The 19,268-nt window shown below is 40.5% G+C and overlaps 1 protein-coding gene across 1 annotated transcript in view; it reads left to right on the top strand.

Annotated features, from left to right (window-relative positions):
- Positions 1–18,779, top strand: part of LOC132973656 (NLR family CARD domain-containing protein 3-like) — a 29,355-nt gene extending 10,576 nt beyond the window's left edge. Inside the window, 11 exon segments of the mRNA XM_061037166.1 lie at positions 3,996–4,074; positions 4,668–4,896; positions 5,031–6,807; positions 6,915–7,088; positions 7,805–7,978; positions 10,826–10,999; positions 12,862–12,908; positions 13,016–13,560; positions 13,562–18,033; positions 18,213–18,262; positions 18,601–18,779. Coding sequence (XP_060893149.1) covers positions 3,996–4,074; positions 4,668–4,896; positions 5,031–6,807; positions 6,915–7,088; positions 7,805–7,978; positions 10,826–10,999; positions 12,862–12,908; positions 13,016–13,560; positions 13,562–13,621 — 3,259 coding nt within the window. The 3' untranslated portion in view covers positions 13,622–18,033; positions 18,213–18,262; positions 18,601–18,779.
- Positions 18,780–19,268: the final 489 nt, after the last annotated feature.

Raw genomic sequence — 19,268 nt, 5'->3', positions numbered from 1 at the left:
CATCTTCACAGATAAAGCATAAAGCTTTCGAGGGCTGGGATTTTCTTGGTCTCTTGACATGGATATCTTTGGTATCTTCGGTGTCTTCAGCAGCAGTAGATGCTCTCTTTTGGGCCCTTTCCAGCTGTGTGTTGTTGAACATAAGTTTACAGCTTGAATGATATTTTGCTCTGTTTCTTGTCAATGTGCTTTCTATGCCATCACCTTCATCTAGTCGGGTTGGACTTGGAACAGCATTGATCTTGTGAAATAATGAAACATTTCTTGCAATGATATCATAACCAGTACGATTGTGCTCTCTGTTGAATAAACTCGGCTGAATGAGTTTTTCCTTGGTGTCCTGCTGACAAATGAAACATCTGTCCCAGTTAGTTTTCTCAACTGTTATGATGGCTTCTGCCATGTCTGCAGCAAATTGGTTTATCCTTATACCACCTTTTACCAAGCACTGTGATGTATGGGATACAACTAAGTTCATGCCTTAACCTTACACTTAGTCCGATCGTTCATCCAATGCCATTTATATCCCGTGCGATCTGTACACCATCCGGTTAACTAAAACTTCATTAAACTTGGTTCAGCTCTTCCACGCTGGCACAACCTGTCAATTCAGGTGCGGCGGTTTTGGGGTAAATTAGACAGCATTTGGGATACTAACTTTCAATTAGCTGACATTGAGCCCCACTCCGAGTTTAACAGCAGTGATATATCACCAGTGTGCCCTGGTAATGCAGATATTCACTCTTGTCTAATCTATGATCAACAAATCAACACAACTGTATTTTGATGCGTTAAAAGTTGTTCTTTAGCATAATCTAGAACATATAAAATAAAATGACACCAAATCATCCTTAATGAAAAAACTCAATACATTTCTATGAGAAAATTGATCTTATGAGGATCCAGGGGGCGGCCATCTTGAAAACATAAATTTCAAGTGGCTGGGAGTGTTTTCTTGTCAAGCAACCCTTACAGACTGCTCATACCAATTTGCATGCTTGTGTCACTAACTAAAAAATTATATGAAAAATATTATATTGAAAAATGGCCGCCATCTTGAAATTTCAAGTGGCTGTGGGCGGGTTCTTGTCAAATGACCCCTTGAGATGGCTCATGGCAATTTTCATGCTTGTATCACCAACTAAATGATTTCTTAAGCCTAACTGCTCCACTAAGGTGGGGGCCATCTTGAAAAATGGCCGCCATCTTGAAATTTCAAATGTTTCGGACAATTTTCTTGTCAAGTGACCCATGAAGACTGCTCATGCCAATTTTCACGCTTGTATCATCAACTGAAAGATTCTGACATAAATAAGCACTTAGCCGCTCCACTATTCTGACCAAAATTTACTGACCGTTCCACATACCCGTTTTAAAACAGGTGGTGACCGCGCTTTCCAGGCTGTTGCTCCCAGTCTTCCCAGTCTTTGGAATACACTCTCCCTGTCTCTCCAGTCCTTAGACTCCTGCAACACTTTTATGAAGCAGCTGAAAACTTTTTTATTCAGACAAGCCTTTGGTTGACTTAATTGTTCTTCTGCACCACTCGAATTACTGCATCAATTGTCTTATTTATTAAGCTTTTATTTCCCGGTGGCATTTTCAATGTAATTATTTGTTTTATTATAATTTAATATGTTCTCCCCTGCTTTTATTGTTCCCTACTATTTTATCTTTTTTTTTATTGTGTACTTGTTTTAATGTAAAGCACTTTGTGATGTTTATCTGTGAAAGGTGCGTTACAAATTTACTTACTTCTTATTCCATGATGTCCCAATCGCAACAATTAACACAAATTCAACCAATCCCCATGCCCTCTGTTCAACCTTGCATAACCTTACAGTTTGATCATTTTGCCTATGTTTCCCCAGAGTGGTCCTCATGTACTCCCCCAACTCTGTTTATCCTTATTCTAATTCTTACACCCATCTGGTCAGCATTGTTGTATAGAGTGTTACATCATCTTTTACTGTAACATCTTTAAATCATCTTGTGCATTGCTTTAGCAGCGCTCTGCTCTTTAGACTTTTTTAACATGGTGCTTTCTAACACCAAACTTCCATCAGATACGTGTGCATTGGGTATCCGCTCCGTTCCCTTACGTCTCCGTGCACCGTCTGAGCACAGCCGTCAGCTGGAGTGTCGAGACAAAGGAAATCCTACCGTAATTAAACAAACTAACTCCCGACAGTGTGAGATAATACGATGTATGTGGCATAAAACTCTATATAAACCTTAGAAACACATAAACAAACACACATACGCTAATTTTTCTGAACCGTTAAAACAGAGTGTTTTATTTTGAAAATAAACCGGATGTTTTAATGGTTTATCGATGTCTGACTTCCCATCCCGCTTTTTCTTTTCTGTGCTAAATTGATGCGGCGGGCTCCGGCATCCGACAAAAATAGAAACCGGCGTATCTTCTGCGGAGGGCACCAGACTGCCGGAGCTCAGACGCAGCGGACCCAGTGGAAGCACACACATTGAATAAAATGAAAACATATCACCTCCGCTGCCGGAATGGAGCGGAGAAGGACCGGACACGCATCTGGTGGAAGTTGGCTGTAAATTGAGGGATTTTGAGCTGTAAAACATTTTTGTGCTTTTAGAAAAAGCTCCCAAGTGTGCTAATTTATCAATGAAGGAAGAAACTGGAAAAACTGGAATCCAGCCACGTGTCCATGCAAAGCCACTGGTTTTTATTTAGAGATGGACATGACTCAGTTACTCTAGTTTGTAGAATATCCTCAGGTGTTTCAGCTCTGGGTTGGCTCAATGTTCTCTGGTGTGGTAACTCTCGATTGGTCGACCATGTTGTGCTTTTGTATTACTGGTTTGTTGAATATCAGTAGGTGTTGCAGCTTTTGTTTGGTCTAATATTCTCTGGTTTTGTTTAAGATTCCCTGGAGTGGTTGTAGTTTGGGCCAATATTCTCAGGTCATTCAGCTCTGGTTTGGTCCAATTTTCTCAGATGTTTTAGCTCTGGTTTGGTCCAATATTCACAAGTGTTTTAGCTCTGGTTTGGTCCAATATTCTCAGGTGTTTTAGCTCTGGTTTGGCCCAATATTCTCAGGTGTTTTAGCTCTGGTTTGGTCCAATATTCTCTGGTGTGTTAGCTCTAGTTTGGATAGATATCACTGGAGATTTTGTCCTGGTTTTGTCAAATTATTGATGTCGGTGGAGCACTAGTCTATTCAAGTATTCTCAGGTGCTGTTTGTCCATTCATCTTTCTTGCTGTTGGAGCAGTATTCTATGTATTGCTCTCCTTTATTGAATATGATGGGTTTTTTTTTTTTATCCCTAGGTAGCTACAATATGCTTTTGTGTTGCAGCTTGTTTCTGGTAAAACATGTATTCATGTTGAAGCTTTGGTTTGGTCTAATATTTTCTGGTGTGTGGCCTCTAGGTTCATCCAGTCTTGTTGGTGTTGTAGCACTGCTTTGTTAAATATTCTCCCCTGTTGTAGCTTTGGTTTGGTCCAATGCTCTCTGGTTTTAAAAGCTCTAATGATTTTGCATGTCGTAATTCCAGCTTGGCTAAAACGTCTTTACTGCTTTAGCTCTAGTAGCCATGTGGTTCAATGTTCTCTGGTGTTTTTGCTCTGGTTTGCTCCAGTATTCATCGTTGTTATGCTTTAGTTTGGTATGATGTTTCCTTATGTTGTGTTCCGTTTCTCGTTCATTAATCTTGTTTCTCAAATATAGATGGTTTTTGGTGTTCCAGCTGTGGGTTGGCCCAATGATGTTTGTGCTCGTGGCCCTGGGTTGTTGCTCTGGCTTTGGTCCAACAGTCATCTTTGGCGGTAAAGCTCTTGTTTGGTCCAAACATCCCTGGTTTTATGGCTCTGGATTGGCCGAATATAATGTGGAGTTATTGCTCTGGTTTGCCGCTTTGGAAAAATATTCTCCGGTTTGCCTTTCTGTCAACATATATATATATATATATATATACATACATATAAAGAGGTCATTATTTTGTGATTTGTCCACAGAGTCATCCTGCAGAGCTCAGATATTCCCATTGGTCAGTCCATCCAGAAGAATAAACCAGACCTGGCCTCCATATTTAAGGTCTGTACTGCATGTACACCTAAAATAATCACTTTTCTTTTACACATTTTATCAGAACCAGATAGGGTCAGGGACTCAAAAGCAGACTCACACGTGGCTGAGTTCAGGAAAAGGCAGAGTTTAATAACAGTCCAGGTCAGTACACAGGAAGGCAAATCTTCAAGGCAAACAAATCCAAAGGGAGCAGGCAAAAGGCAAAACGGTACGGCAGGCACGGTCAAAAATCACTATAAGTCTACTAGGAAAAAATGCTGGAACAAGGTGACACACAGGAACACACTACAAACTGGCAACATGAGGGAGGAAACACAGGGATATATACACACAGACAATCAGGGGATAACGAGACACAGGTGAGCACAATCAGGGCAGGGAGGCTCAAGGCAGGAAAACATGAGGAGCAGGATCTGTAAGACAGAGACAAGGCTAAGTACAAAATACTAAATAAATGAGTAAAAAACAAAACATGACACTAGGTAACTTTACGGATCCTGTCACATTTTAGACCAGTGGATTGTCAGTATATGTCCATCCTGGATTTGACGTTCATAATTTTAGTGCTATGAAGTCAATGCTATAATATTTCATTCCAGTTACTGGGGGAGAAAATTGTCTGTTTTACGAAGAAAGAGCTGGAGAAGATGCACAAGGGTCTGATTTCAGATTACCAAGAAAGCTACGAGAGTCAAAAAGAGGAAGCAGAGGTGTTGGACAGTGAGGAAGAAAAGCAGAGGAGTATCATAAGAGAGGCTTTTCTGCAGATGGCAGTTGGCTTCCTGAGAGGAATGAAGCAGGAGGAGCTGGCTGACTGTCTGCAGAGCAGTAAGAGGATTTATATGAAGATTTAACACAAACTAAATGGGCCATCATCAATATCAGTGAATAACACTTATATTGATATAAGGATCATTGGTTGAAAGTACTGTTTATTTTTGTTGTCTTACCTGTTTATTCAGGACCTCCTGCTTCAGTGTGTCAGCGTAAACTCAAATCTAACCTGAAGGAGAAGTCCCAGTGTGTGTTTGAGGGGATCACCAAAGCAGGAAATCCAACCCTTCTGAACCAGATCTACACAGAGCTCTACATCACAGAGGGAGGGACTGGAGAGGTCAATGATGAACACGAGGTCAGACAGATTGAAACAGCATCCAGGAAACCACACAGACCAGAAACAAGCATCAGACAAGAAGACATCTTTAAAGCCTCACCTGGAAGAGATGAACCAATCAGAAGAGTGATGACAAAGGGAGTTGCTGGCATCGGGAAAACAGTCTTAACACAGAAGTTCACTCTGGACTGGGCTGAAGACAAAGCCAACCAGGACATACAATTCACATTTCCATTCACTTTCAGAGAGCTGAATGTGCTGAAAGAAAAAAAGTTCAGCTTGGTAGAACTTGTTCATCACTTCTTTCCTGAAACCAAAGAAACAGGAATCTGCAGGTTTGAAGAGTTCCAGGTTGTGTTCATCTTTGATGGTCTGGATGAGTGTCGACTTCCTCTGGACTTTAAAAACAACGAGATCCTGACTAATGTCACAGAGTCCACTTCAGTAGATGTGCTGCTGACTAACCTCATCAGGGGGAAACTGCTTCCCTCTGCTCGCCTCTGGATAACCACACGACCTGCAGCAGCCAATCAGATCCCTTCAGGATGTGTTGACATGGTGACAGAGGTAAGAGGGTTCACTGACCCACAGAAGGATGAGTACTTCAGGAAGAGATTCAAAAATAAGGAGCAGGCCAGCAGAATCATCTCCCACATCAAGACATCCAGAAGCCTCCACATCATGTGCCACATCCCAGTCTTCTGCTGGATCACTGCTACAGTTCTGGAGGATGTGCTGAAGACTACCAAGAAAGGACAGCTGCCCAAGACCCTGACTGAGATGTACATCTACTTCCTGGTGGTCCAGTCCAAACAGAGAAACATTAAATATGATGAAGAAGATGAGAATGATCAAGAAATGGGATGGAGTGAGATGATTGAGTCTCTGGGAAAACTGGCTTTTGAGCAGCTGCAGAAAGGAAACCTGATCTTCTATGACTCAGACCTGACAGAGTGTGGCATCGATATCATAGCGGCCTCAGTGTACTCAGGAGTGTTCACACAGATCTTCAAAGAGGAGAGAGGACTGTACCAGGACAAGGTGTTCTGCTTCATCCATCTGAGTGTTCAGGAGTTTCTGGCTGCTCTTCATGTCCATCTGACCTTCATCAACTCTGGAGTCAATCTGCTGTCAGAAGAACCATCAACCTCCCATGAATCCTCAGTGACTCAGTTCTACCAGAATGCTGTGGATAAAGCCTGCCAGAGTCCAAATGGACACCTGGACTTGTTCCTGCGCTTCCTCCTGGGACTTGCGCTGCAGAACAATCAGGTTCTCCTAGAAGGCCGGCTGACATTGACCCACACAAACCGGCAAAACAATCAGGATATTGTCCAGTACATTAAGGAGAAAATTGAAGAGACCCTTCATCCAGAAAGAAGCATCAATCTGTTACACTGTCTGAATGAGCTTAAGGACCATTCCCTGGTGGAGCAGATCCAACAGTTCCTCGGTTCAGGAAGACTTTCCAAAGAGAAACTGTCTCCTGCTCAGTGGTCAGCTCTGGTCTTCATCTTACTGTCATCAGAAAAATATCTGGATGAATTTGATCTGAGGAAATATTCTGCTTCAGAGGATGCTCTTCTGAGGCTGCTGCCAGTGGTCAAAGCCTCCAGTAAAGCTCTGTAAGATGTAAAATATTGGCATTTACTTAAAACATTTGGAAAATTCTACCATATTTTGAGCAGAACAAAAGGTATACCTACTACTTAACCTCATTTAATCTTTCCAGACTAAGGGGCTGTAACCTCTCAGAAAGAAGCTCCAAAGCTCTGTCCTCAATCCTCAGAACCAAGTCTTCTAGTCTGAAAGAGCTGGACCTGAGTAACAACGACCTGCAGGATTCAGGTGTTCATCTGCTGTCTGTTGCATTGGAGAGTCCAAACTGTACACTGGAAACACTGAGGTAAGACCTGTTTCTAGTTTCACCAACCTTCATCAGGTAAGGATTTTATTTCATTGATGTCTTTGTCACAGTTGCAGCAGGTAAGATGTCCTATACCTCCCACTTTTTGTCCTTCAAGTCCTCAAACTATTTCAGAGGGATTTTGAATGTTCCTGGATGTGAAATTACATTGGGTTAACATACCTGTAATACCTCCACAGGGAGGTGTCTATAAGGGAACACAACAAATTCCTTAAAGATGACTGTTTCCTCTGTGCAGGGGTATCAATTTGACCTCAAACTCTCCTCTTAGCTAACAATGAAAAAGTTCACCCAACTTTAAATCTCAATTCCTCTTCTTACAACCTTGAAGAAATTGTTTTGGTTGCTTTATACCCAATCACTGTCTCAAGGTTACCAGATAAATCTATAGATACAAGCTTGAACGTACAAATAAAACATATGCATTGACTTTCAGCACCACATTAGTCCTACATATTCCCATGTCTTGTCTGACAAGCTTTTACTTCTATCACTTAGTCTTTTCTAATTTATAAGTGTCAGCCCAAAGTTATCCAACATAGTACCAATTCAACAGACCTAATGGTGCTGACTCTCGGTCTCCCCTCATTATTTGGTCACAAAGAAAACACTCATTGTGCAATTGGAATACTGATAATGTCCTATATTCCTAGCTCTGAATGAACTGTGTATTTTGTTTGTTTCTTTGTACCTAGACTAAATGATTGTGACCTCTCAGGGAGAAGCTGTGAAGCTCTGTCCTCAGTCCTCAGTTCCCAGTCCCCGAGTCTGAGAGAGCTGGACCTGAGAAACAACAACCTGCAGGATTCAGGAGTGAAGTTTCTGTCTGCTGGACTCAAAAGTCCACATTGTACTCTAGAAACTTTAAGGTAAGATGTTTGTTTTAAAGGGGTATATAATGCTTTTTCTGTTTTGTTTTGTTTTTTAACTTGAGCTTTATTCCATAGTTGCTTTGTTCATTTAAATCATATCAAAATACATACATATATGGGTCATTCAGCAGGTGGAAAAACACCTAAGATAAGACACTGATAATCTTTTATCTGGTCAGTCCATAAATGTATCACATACACAGGTATCTCACAAACTTCAATTCGGCCAATACTTAATACTTATCCCATATGTTTAAGCATATGTATCCTCATATTCTTTACGTCCTCAGTCCAGCACCTATTACATGTACAAAGTACATTCCCAGTGCCCATCTAATGGAGTTATGCATTTGTGATCTTAATCTATCTTGGGAAATGTAATAGTACTGCTTCCCATTTATCTTTGAAAACATTTGTCTTTGTCGTTGAAGTCGGGCTGTTATGCTGTCCATCATATGAGGACTTTTTAACCTTTCCCTCCATTGTTGTACAGTAGGTGGCTTTACATTTCTCCACAACACCGTAATATTTTTTTTTGCGATCAACAGCAACACTTCGAGTAGATTTCTGTTTTTTTGAGTTATGTCTTCTGGAGTGTTCCCCAGTATAAAAAATGCTGGTTCTAATGACATAGCCCCAGAATGTTCTTGATCTCTGCCTGAATATCTCTCCAGTATTTATTCAATTTGGGAGGGGTTTTAAATATTCTCATTCTGGTTTTCCATTCAAACTCCCTCCAGGTAGGACTGCTTGTTAGCCCATAAGGCATGTCTTTTCCCACATTTCATCAGTAATAATAGTATTCATTTCTAATTCCGATTTCTGTTAGGGTTTCTGTTATCCTGAAACCATCTGTAGAGATGGGAAATCAGATTATTTTTCAACACTCCTTCCATTGTCAACATAAAGATTCTTTCTAAACTTGATGGTAACTTACATACCTGCTCCCAGTCTATATGCGTCTTTAGATAGTGTCTTAACTGGAGAAATCTTAAAAAATCCAGGTAAACCAAATTCTCTCATGAGGTGTTCATAAGATTTCAATACTTCCCCTTGAAAGAGCTGATTAACGGTAGTTAACCCTTTGTCTGACCATTTTCTGAAGCTGTTATCAGTTAATAGGTAAAAATCCTGGAATAGCTACAATTTTTAATGCCCTGGATATCCATCCATCCATCCATCCATTTTCTTCCGCTTATCCGAGGTCGGGTCGCGGTGGTAGCAGGCGCAGTAAGTCAACCCAGACTTCCCTCTCCCCAGCAACATTTTACAGCTCCTCCTGGGGGATTCCAAGGCGTTCCCAGGCTAGACGGGATATGTAATCCCTCCAGCGCATTTTGGGTCTGCCCGGGTCTCCTCCCAGTTGGTCGTGCCTGGAAAACCTCTAAAGGGAGGCGTCCAGGGGGCGTCCTTAACAGATACCCAAACCACCTCAACTGGATCCTTTTGATGCGGAGGAGCAGCGGCTCTACTCCGAGCTCCCCCCCCTATCGCTAAGGCTGAGCCCAGCCACCTTCTGGAGAAAGCTAATTTCGGCCTCTTGTATCCACGATCTCATTCTTTCGGTCACTACCCATAGCTCATGACCATAGGTGAGGGTTGGAACCTAGATCCTTCACAGTTTGACGGGTCTTTCCCTTCCCTTATGAATGACGGAGATTATGGCATCTACTCAAGATCTAGGGGGGTCACCTTTAGACAAAGCATAGTTAAAAACCTCTGCCAGAATCGGGGAGAGTTCTTCTCTGTAATGTTTATAAACTTCCCTCGGTATCCCATCAGTCCCCGGTGATTTATTATTTTTCAGTTTCTTAATAACTTATTTTATTTCATGCTCTTGTATAGATGCTGTCATACTAGAGAGGGTGTTTTCAGTTTAGAGAATAAAATTCTTATCTTCCTTGTCTGTAGTTTCAGGGGAGTCATATAGTGCTTCCTAAAAAGAAGCAAATGCTTCAGCTATTTCTCTGGCTTTTGAAGCTAACTGTCCTGAAATTGGATGGAAGACATCAGAGACCACCTGAGAGGCTTCTTCTTTTCTTAGTTGAAAAGCTAAGAGGTGACTGGCTCTATTACCTTGTTTGTAATACTTTTGGTTTGTAAATCTAAGCGCCCCCTCAGCTTTATTTGTCAGAATCTCCTCTAGATCATATCGCTTTTTTCTCTGTTCCTTTAGGAGTCTTTTATTGGTGCTATTATTTTTGTGCTCTTGTTCCAGTGTTTTTATTTTACTTTCTAGGACTAGTTGTGTCTTTAGTCTATTTCTTTTTTCTGTACTCGATATTTCAATCATTCTTCCCCTTATCACTGCTTTAGCGCCATCCCAGAGAATGGATGGTGTAACCTTTCCATTATCATTCTTCTCAAAATTCTTCTTGGGTCGATGTTACACTCTACTATATTATAAACATATTATTTGGGAACACAAAACATGTCAATGCTCCCCTCGGAGCCAAAGTAACTGCATTCCCAATATGGTAAAAGGGGCATGACATTTCCGAGAACCGTGCTGAGCAACTGATCAATTACGACGGAGTCGACCGGCCGACCAATCAGATCAGACTTGGCACATGTGGGGACCTGGAACTTTAGCGATTGTGAACATACTTTAATAGGCACATAATTTAAATATATGAACCCCACAAAGGGCATATTATGATCTCTTTAAATGACTTGCAATATACCCCTACACTCTAAACTCTAAGTAGTTTAAAAATTACTTTAAAAAGGGACATTCTTAAACAGAATATTCAGATTTTCAAACTGAATATTGTCTTTCCATTGTCGTTGGTATTACCCAGACCTCACAGGTGATCTAAATGTGTCTTTTTTGCTTTGTGTCAGGCTCTCAGGCTGTATGATCACAGAGGAAGGCTGTTCTTCCTTGGCCTCAGCTCTGAGCTCCAACCCCTCCCACCTGAGAGAGCTGGACCTGAGCTACAACCATCTGGGAGACTCAACAGTCAAGCTGCTTTCTGCTGGACTGAAGGATCCACAATGGGGTCTAGACACACTGAGGTAAGAAGAGGCCATCCGTGGCCCAAGACAACCAGTCTGATAGAGGAGTAGGAACTGGAAACATTGTATTGGTCCTGCTGTCAGCCTGCTGCAGAGGAGCCTGAAACACCAAGTTGAAACGTTGTTGATGGTTGAATTTGGGACAATGTTGCAGCCGTCCAAGACATCCTTATTTTTTTTTTTTGTAGCTGGTGGACAGGTTGAGTAGAGGGAGGTTTGTTCTTTTCAGATGGTTGAGGTAGTCCAGTCACTGTTTTGCTATCAGGAACGTGCATTTACTTGACAGGGTGAGGACATCAGCAATATGCCCTCCAAGACATATAGATAGATAGACTCTTTATCGTCATTGTATAAAAGAACACAACAAAACTTTATCAGCAATCTTGTACAGCAGCGTTAAAAAGAAAGTTCTGTTCACATATATAATTATATATTGTCGTTCTAAACAAGAGAAATATGTTTGTGCAATATGTAATGTGCATGTGGTGCCCCTGACTTACTCCACTCAAGATCTGACTAGAAGGATGCACAGTATAGATGTGATGGCCTTCCCAAGGTCGATTGAAACCTCTTTTGAGTTATCAGCTATGACTCTTCTAGATATAATAATGACTAAGAGTTATGCATAGACCCATCAGTTTCCGCTAGCAGAAACTGCAGCAACTCGTACAGAGTAGAGTTACCAAGGCTACTCTGTTAAGCGTGCCAGGAGCCAGATCTGGCAAGAAAACACAGGGCGAGCATCTAATGGTTGGAACTTGTTCCATGGTGCTTAGCCAGGCAAGGCACAAAGATGACATGCAGCAGCCATCCTGTAGGCCCAACACCAGCAATAAATGGCATGAATAACTCTGATCTCTGAATTGAGCATCACAACGTTGAGGTCTTACTATCGGTTAATCTCCTGGCAAGATGAAGCCTTTCTGTTTGGACCACCCATTTACTCCTGATGCCTGCATGGGTTCTCCTCCCACAGACCAAATAGGTACCCTGGGTTAACTGGTTAATGATGATCTTATTATGGACCCATCTTTATGTGAAAATTAACACCAAACTTTCCTTATTTTCATTGCTGGACAGGAATCATACATTTTATGTTGATGGCACAGTTGAAACACAGATTAGCAAATTAACTAGTCTAAAACTGTTGAGGTTTCAGTTCAAATCAAAACCCCAAAGCAGAGACCGAACACAGAATAAACAATGTAACAAAAAAACCTGTTTAATAAAAAGAACAGGCAGTGAAGGCAGGGAGCTGGCTGGCCAGAAAAACAATCCACAGTGTGAAGCAGGAAACTCAGGCAAAACAGAGAGACACACCAGAGTACCTGAGCACAAGGGGAAAAAAAGGTAAGAACAAAAACACATCCAAAGCACAAAGATACACTGTGAAAAATAAGCTGCTCAATATTAACTGAGAGACACTACCGAACGGAATTATCTGGCAGAGGAGTGGAGTGAAGACCAGAGAAGATGATTAACTGAGTGGAGCCAGGTGTGCCTCGTCTGCTGCTGAGTGGAGAAGCCAGCCACACCCCCCACCAACCTGCAGGAGAAAGAAAACAGAAAGGGGAGGGGGAGAAGGAGAGAGAGAACAAATATAGAAAAAACCCTACAGCAAAACCAAAACCAAACAGAATCATCACAAAAAGGCTCTCAGGATAAGCCTTTAGCCCAGCATGAACACCAGCTTGTTCGCTGCATTTCTTTATATATTTGCCTGGATGCTTGTAGTTAGCATTGATGTGCCTTCTTGCTCTAGGCCTAATGGCAAGTTTCCATGTGTTAAATCAACTTGAGTGTCAGGCTCTCTGTACTTAAATAGCTTTTCCCCCAAATCTTTGACCATTTACTACTTTCAGGGTGGAGCCTAATGGAGTCAAATGGTTGAGGCCAGGTCTGAAGAAGTGTAAGTGTTTTACTTTCATTAATGAAAACAAAACTGCACAAATGTAGCCATCTTCCAAATGTGACATTTAAATCATTATTTAAATCATGTCTTGTTCTCTCCTTCAGATTCCTGTGATCTCATGGTCGACACAAACACCGTAAACAGAAGGATCCAACTGTCTGACAATAAAAGGAAGTTTACATTTGTGGAGAAGAATCAGTCTTACCCTGATCATCCAGACAGGTTTGATGAGTGGCCTCAGCTGCTGTGTAGAGATGGTCTGACTGGTCGCTGTTACTGGGAGGTGGAGTGGAGAGGTCATGTTGATATAACGGTGAGTTACAGAGGAATCAGGAGGAGGGGTGGAAGTGTTGACTGTGTGTTTGGAAGGAACGATCAGTCCTGGAGACTGAGTATCTCTGATGGTGCTTACACTGTGTATCACAGTGACACAGTGACCTCCATCTCCCCCTCATCCTCCTCTGTCTGTAACAGAGTAGCAGTGTATGTCGACTGTCCTGCTGGCTCTCTGTCCTTCTACAGAGTCTCCTCTGACACACTGATCCACCTCCACACCTTCAACACCACCTTCACTGAACCTCTTTATCCTGGGTTTGGGTTTGGCTTCTGGTTTAGGTCTAGTTCGTCAGTGTCGCTCTGTTCCCTGCAGGAGAAACATTCTCACTGCTGAACAGTTGAATCTGAGCAGGATAAAGTTACATAAATGTTGAAGGATCAGGTCAGCAGACGAGTCCAAAGTAATATCCACATTATGACATCACACATTGACCTTTGTTACTGTTCCTTTGAGCTGTTTGACATCAGTGTGTGATCCCTAACCACTTCCTGTTTCTGTGCTTCAGTTAATGACCTAACCTACGATCCTCTGTGAGTTCCTTATTTTCCAAAATATTCAAACTGAAAAGATTCTTCATAACATAAAAAACATTTTCTACTTTCTACTAATATGTGTCTCTAGTCTGTCTACAAACCCCCCAATGATGTGAAAAGTCCATCCTCTCAGTCTTTAGCGTGCTCCACTTTTCAGAAAATGTGTGCTCAAACAGGCCGTTTGGAGATTTTCCCTTCATGACATCACAAAGGGCAGTAACCCCTACCCCAGGTGGGTGACACTGCCACAGCTAGGTGTTTGTTCTGCCCTCTGAGTCTGCCTTCTCACCGTAAACAATAGGACATGGAGCGAGAAAGACAGAGACACCCAAGCCCTTCCAGAGGGGGACGTGGTCAAACACAGCTCATTTACATATTTAAAGGTACAGACAAAGAAACAGCCTGTTCTGAGCAGGGCTGAAATAGAGGGGGTTACGATACTCTTCCTTGGCTTTGGTACACTTCGGAGAGGTATGCCAAAGCCTGAAGATTATAATCCATAAATTCATAAACAAAATGTGAATGACTATTATGACGTTTCAACTAGTGCTTGTAATATTTATAATTAATGAAATATTAGGTGGGTTATAAAACATCAAGTAAAATACATTTATAAATAGAAAGTCATGGGACTTCAAAAAAAGTTAACACAACAACCCAATTCTTGCAACAGCAAAGTTGACAAACAGTATATGAGGCCAGAGAGACACAAACAATCAATAAATTGACAAAGTCAGATACATGGTTGCTGCTGCTACTTCAATGTTTCAATGCTTCGACCCCTACAATTGTCGCTTGCGGCTATTTTTGATTTATATCTGTTTGTACAGTTTAGTAATGGTCTAAATAGTAATAGAATTTGATCTTAGATGTTGTCATCAATGTGAATGTAGACCAATATCAAAAGAAACTAGATTGTTAAGAGCCAGAGAATTTGAATACCAATGAAGAAAATTTCCACACTAGAATGAAAGTTTGAATCTGTATATTAAATACTCAAAATATGGTTCATGCATACATAGATAAACAGGTATGACAGATGTGAAAAATAACAAACTAAAATAATAAAGTGCACACGAAAGGAAAACCCTTTTTGTCCTTATGAATTTGTGTCAGTGTTTGTCATACCACACAATGAGCAAGGAAGGGAAAATCCTTCTAAAGTCAAAATCACAGTCACGATCCGGCTCACCACCCAGCCAACAGGACTGGGAATCTGTGCAATCTGGAAACACTGGAATCTGTGAATATCTGGATCTGAGGACAATCTGGAATCCGCATTCCTCCGTGGAATGGACCTTGGGCTGTCTGATGATTTCCAACCCGTCACCAAAACCTGACCTATAAATAAGGCCAGATCATTTCTCTCAATTATCATTCTGTAATCAAATCAATTAGGCTACAGGCTACTATGAAAATAAAAAGAGCTTAATATTTCAGTAAACCCATAAGGCAAATCAAAATATTAGTTTAGTTGTTCAACAATTCTTCTCAGATATCAAAACTGTAAATACGTTAATAGACAAACTTTTAAAAATAAACGTCTAATCCAAGTTACACAGAAACTGAGTTACATTAGTAACTATCATAAATAAAATGGCATAAATTGCATAGTGCAAGTTAACATTCATCAACATGAATTATTTCCTCACAGGACTTTAACTATAGTAATGTAACTTTTACGCATTAAGACGTTTACGTGCTTAAATATAACTCCCTGCACTGGTAACAGTGGAGAGAATGCACTAAAATAGGTCCTTTTAATCACTATAAACATACAAAACACAATTAAATTTAACAGATATGGCATCATTCATTTAACAAAAGACCATAGTCAGTAACAGAATGTACTGAATGTATATGTTGAATTCTATAACTGAATGTTACAGAATGTTAGAATGTTCAAGAATGAAGACTGTAAAAATAAAGGACGGGACAAGGTCCCCGGTCTAGTGAAGCTTTTATTTTTAGAGCTCCCCCTGCTGACTGGCTGCAGTATAGGTCATAAACGAATGGTCATGTGGGCGGCAGTAGCTCAGTCTGTAGGGACATGGGTTGGGAATCGGAGGGTCGCCGGTTCAAGTCCCAGCACGGACGGACCAAGTCCAGAAATTGGTCTGGTAGCTGGAGGCCACTTCCTGAGCACTGCCGAGGTGCCCTTGAGCAAGGCACCTAACCCCCCCCCCCCACAAGCTCAGGAGCGCCCGCTCACCCTGAGACCTCTCCATTAGTGCATGTCCATAGGATCCTGTTTGTGCATGTGTGTGTATTTCAGCCTATGTTTGTGTAGCATGTTTACTAGACAGAGTGTAAAAACGAATTTCCCCTCGCGGGATCAATAAAGTATAAATTCTTCTTCTTCTTCTTCTAAACCCTGCCTCCTCAATGATAACAGATGGGATGTGGGTCAAACTGTAAAGCTAAAATACTCGTCACATAATTTTTTTCCAAACCTAAACTCTGCTGTGATCATTAGTTATTATCACCCTACACTGTGTTCAAGTGCTCATTTTTCTGTGAAGTTTGTTTTAAATAAGTTATTTGAGGTTGAAAAACGTGATTTTACATCATATTAAACGATGATTGACAGCCGCCGATCTTGCGTAGCTCTCTTTGTGAATAGCAAAAGTTACGTAGTGAAGGAAAGCCGAGACGCCATTGAATTTTTCCGTTCAGTTTTTTCGTCTTTTTTGAGCTGGCAAAATGAGTTGTTCTGCAGTAAACTGTTCTAACCGACCTGTGGGAGCTAAGGGATCTTTGCAGTTTTTTCGGTAAGTAAAAAAGTGTGATTTATGTGTCATTGGTTGGTTAAAGTCGTTATCTAGCTAGCTAACACATAAGCAGTCTAAGGTTAGCTGAAATGTTGTAAAGCTAGGTTACTTATCCGGCATGATTTATCTTTTTATTTTATTTGAGCAAACCTAATAACTGACATGCTATGTTTCTTGATATTGTTTTATCATTATTGTGATTTAAATTGTATTTAAAACCAAGAATCGTAATATAAAATCCACTCATGCGGTTCATTGACTGTACAGTTATTTTACAGCAAAAATAAATACGTCTGGTAAGGTCTCAAAAAAGTATCTAGGGCAAAAACAAAGCCAAATAATTTAAATCTGGCCTGCATCATTACTAATGTGTACATGTTTACAGTCTGAGTGATAAGTGGACTATACCGAGAGTAACAGGTTTTACTTTCATCGTGCAGACTGAAATTCATAGTACTATATACGAGGGTAGAATATTTCTCTATGTATCCAGATAAAACTAAAGGTAAGATCTGATTTAATATAATTGTTACTGATTCAAGAGACTAACTGAAACGTGAACGCAAACATCAACAACATGCGGTGGTGTAATGTAATATTAACCGAGCATCATGCTGCTTAAACGTGATAAATATTCTGCATTAGCTTCCACACACTACTAATTCAACAGTCACAAGTTGATCATACTGTAAATTTAATGATGCTCATGCATTTATTTTTTATTTCGCTTCAATAATCGTTAACGAAGAGAAACACCATGATTAAACTACAGGCTATTGTTGCCTTTTTATAGCCAAAGAAAACTGAACATCCACAGCCTCTGCATTCAAAAGAATTTCAACATTGACATTTATATCGTCCTATTTCTCTCTTTTCACCAACATTATATTTTAAACTGGGATTTCCTTTTTCTCTGGTCTCTGGTCTCTCCCCCAGCTCGCCCCCTCCGGTGCGCTCCTCTCCATAATGCGCTCGTCTCCTCCCTCTACAGCCCGCTGCTGCTACTCTGTAGGACGCTTTGATTGGGGTACCTCACCAATAAAATACTATTTTATATTTTATAAGCAGTTTGCCACCACACTGCACTGTTACTCTCCAAAGGCATATGAGTATGTGCGTGACAACTTTAATAAAGCTTTACCACACAGTCACACCATCCACACAGCTGATCCAGGGTTTACTGTAGCATCTTTTAAAGCACTAAGAGGTCATGTACAGGCAAACAGAGAGAAGGGAAAAGAAACAATCTGTGCGCTCAAATAACAAAGCAGTCTCAAATCTTTTTGAGGATTGTAGGATCTACTTTGCATACAGTACATCCTCTGATAAATAAAGTGAAGTACTTTGATTGCATTTCTGTGGTGTTCCTGTAGGTGACCGTGATGCAGCCAGACTGAAGCAGCACGTTGTGAAGGTGGACGCCATCATCTTGTCTTTGCAGTGCTGATTCTGAAGAGAACGCCTTCACATAGGACTCTAAGGTAAAATTATCTCTCATATGATTGGACCGTGTTATTGTAACCGCTATCAGCATCAAAGTAATTTTAGTAACAATTTATAATCTTTCTTAAAATGTAAGGAAGACTAGCAGAAGATTTTAACAGCCTCTATCATTCTGCAAGAAGTTCATGTTTAAATTGTTCTTCTTTCTGTCTTCAAGGAAATCAGTGCTTAAAGGAAACAGCAGTCCAGACTCCGATGCCCGCTCCGGTGAGGTTCTGCACACAAATCTGATTATGAGAATATTTAACATTAGTTTAATTTATCAGGCTGGCCCATGTGATGACAGTTTAAAATAATCTTCAATAGAAAGTGACAGGAATTTAAAACATAAATCCATAAAGCTGATCATATAATTGGATTCATCATGTCTTATTATATATTTTGTTTTTCCTCTTAAATAGTTATCCTGTCTTAAAAACCAAATTTAGAAGTTGAAGTTTAGCAGAACCTGAGGACAAATCTTATTTCAGGTCTGAGGCATAAACATCACAGTAAAATTCATTATACTTTACATTTAACTCCATGATTGTTTTTCTTTATTACAGAAGATGCCCTCAGATTCAGATCCATCAGCAACCACTGACAACATGGAGGACTCGTCCCCTGAGCGTTTCCTGTCCTCTCTCGATGGAGTTCTTCTCTTCAGTTAACTCTTGAAAACAGCAGCACAACATGCCAGACTGTTTGACAAGTCTGTGATTGAATAAATGGAAATGGAATCTCATGCATATGTAGCGTAATTAAATTATTAAGATGTTATATCTTTATTTAACCTCGGATTTAAGAAGGGGCACCACTTCCTGTTAAAGGAAGAAAATAACTTTAATGGTATAAGTTAATTAATTAATCAGTCAGTTTCATATCTTGAAAGAAGTAAGTTCTGGAAATGTTAAACAAGAAAACACACAAAGTCCTGAATTTTATGTGTAAAATTGAATATAAAAAGGGGTAAACAATAATGTATAGATGAAACAGATAAAGAATAGGATTATGATCAGGATAATGCAATTATAATGTATGGTGACATTATATATTTAGTAATGAGATAAGACGCGGCATTGTTTGAATGACTTAATCAGAAAATGGTCAAAAAGAAAAAGTTGATAAATTAATTTTTGGGATTCTATTTGGATTTAAAGGAGGGCTCTGAATAGAAACGACTCATGACTTAATCTTCCAACACCCCTTGCCACCAGCAGTCTTACTGTGAGAT

This window comes from Labrus mixtus, chromosome 5, assembly GCF_963584025.1.
Source record: "Labrus mixtus chromosome 5, fLabMix1.1, whole genome shotgun sequence".
Classification (NCBI taxonomy): domain Eukaryota; kingdom Metazoa; phylum Chordata; class Actinopteri; order Labriformes; family Labridae; genus Labrus; species Labrus mixtus.
Note: the sequence above shows the minus strand (reverse complement) of the source record. Positions and strands in the feature narration are given on the sequence as shown.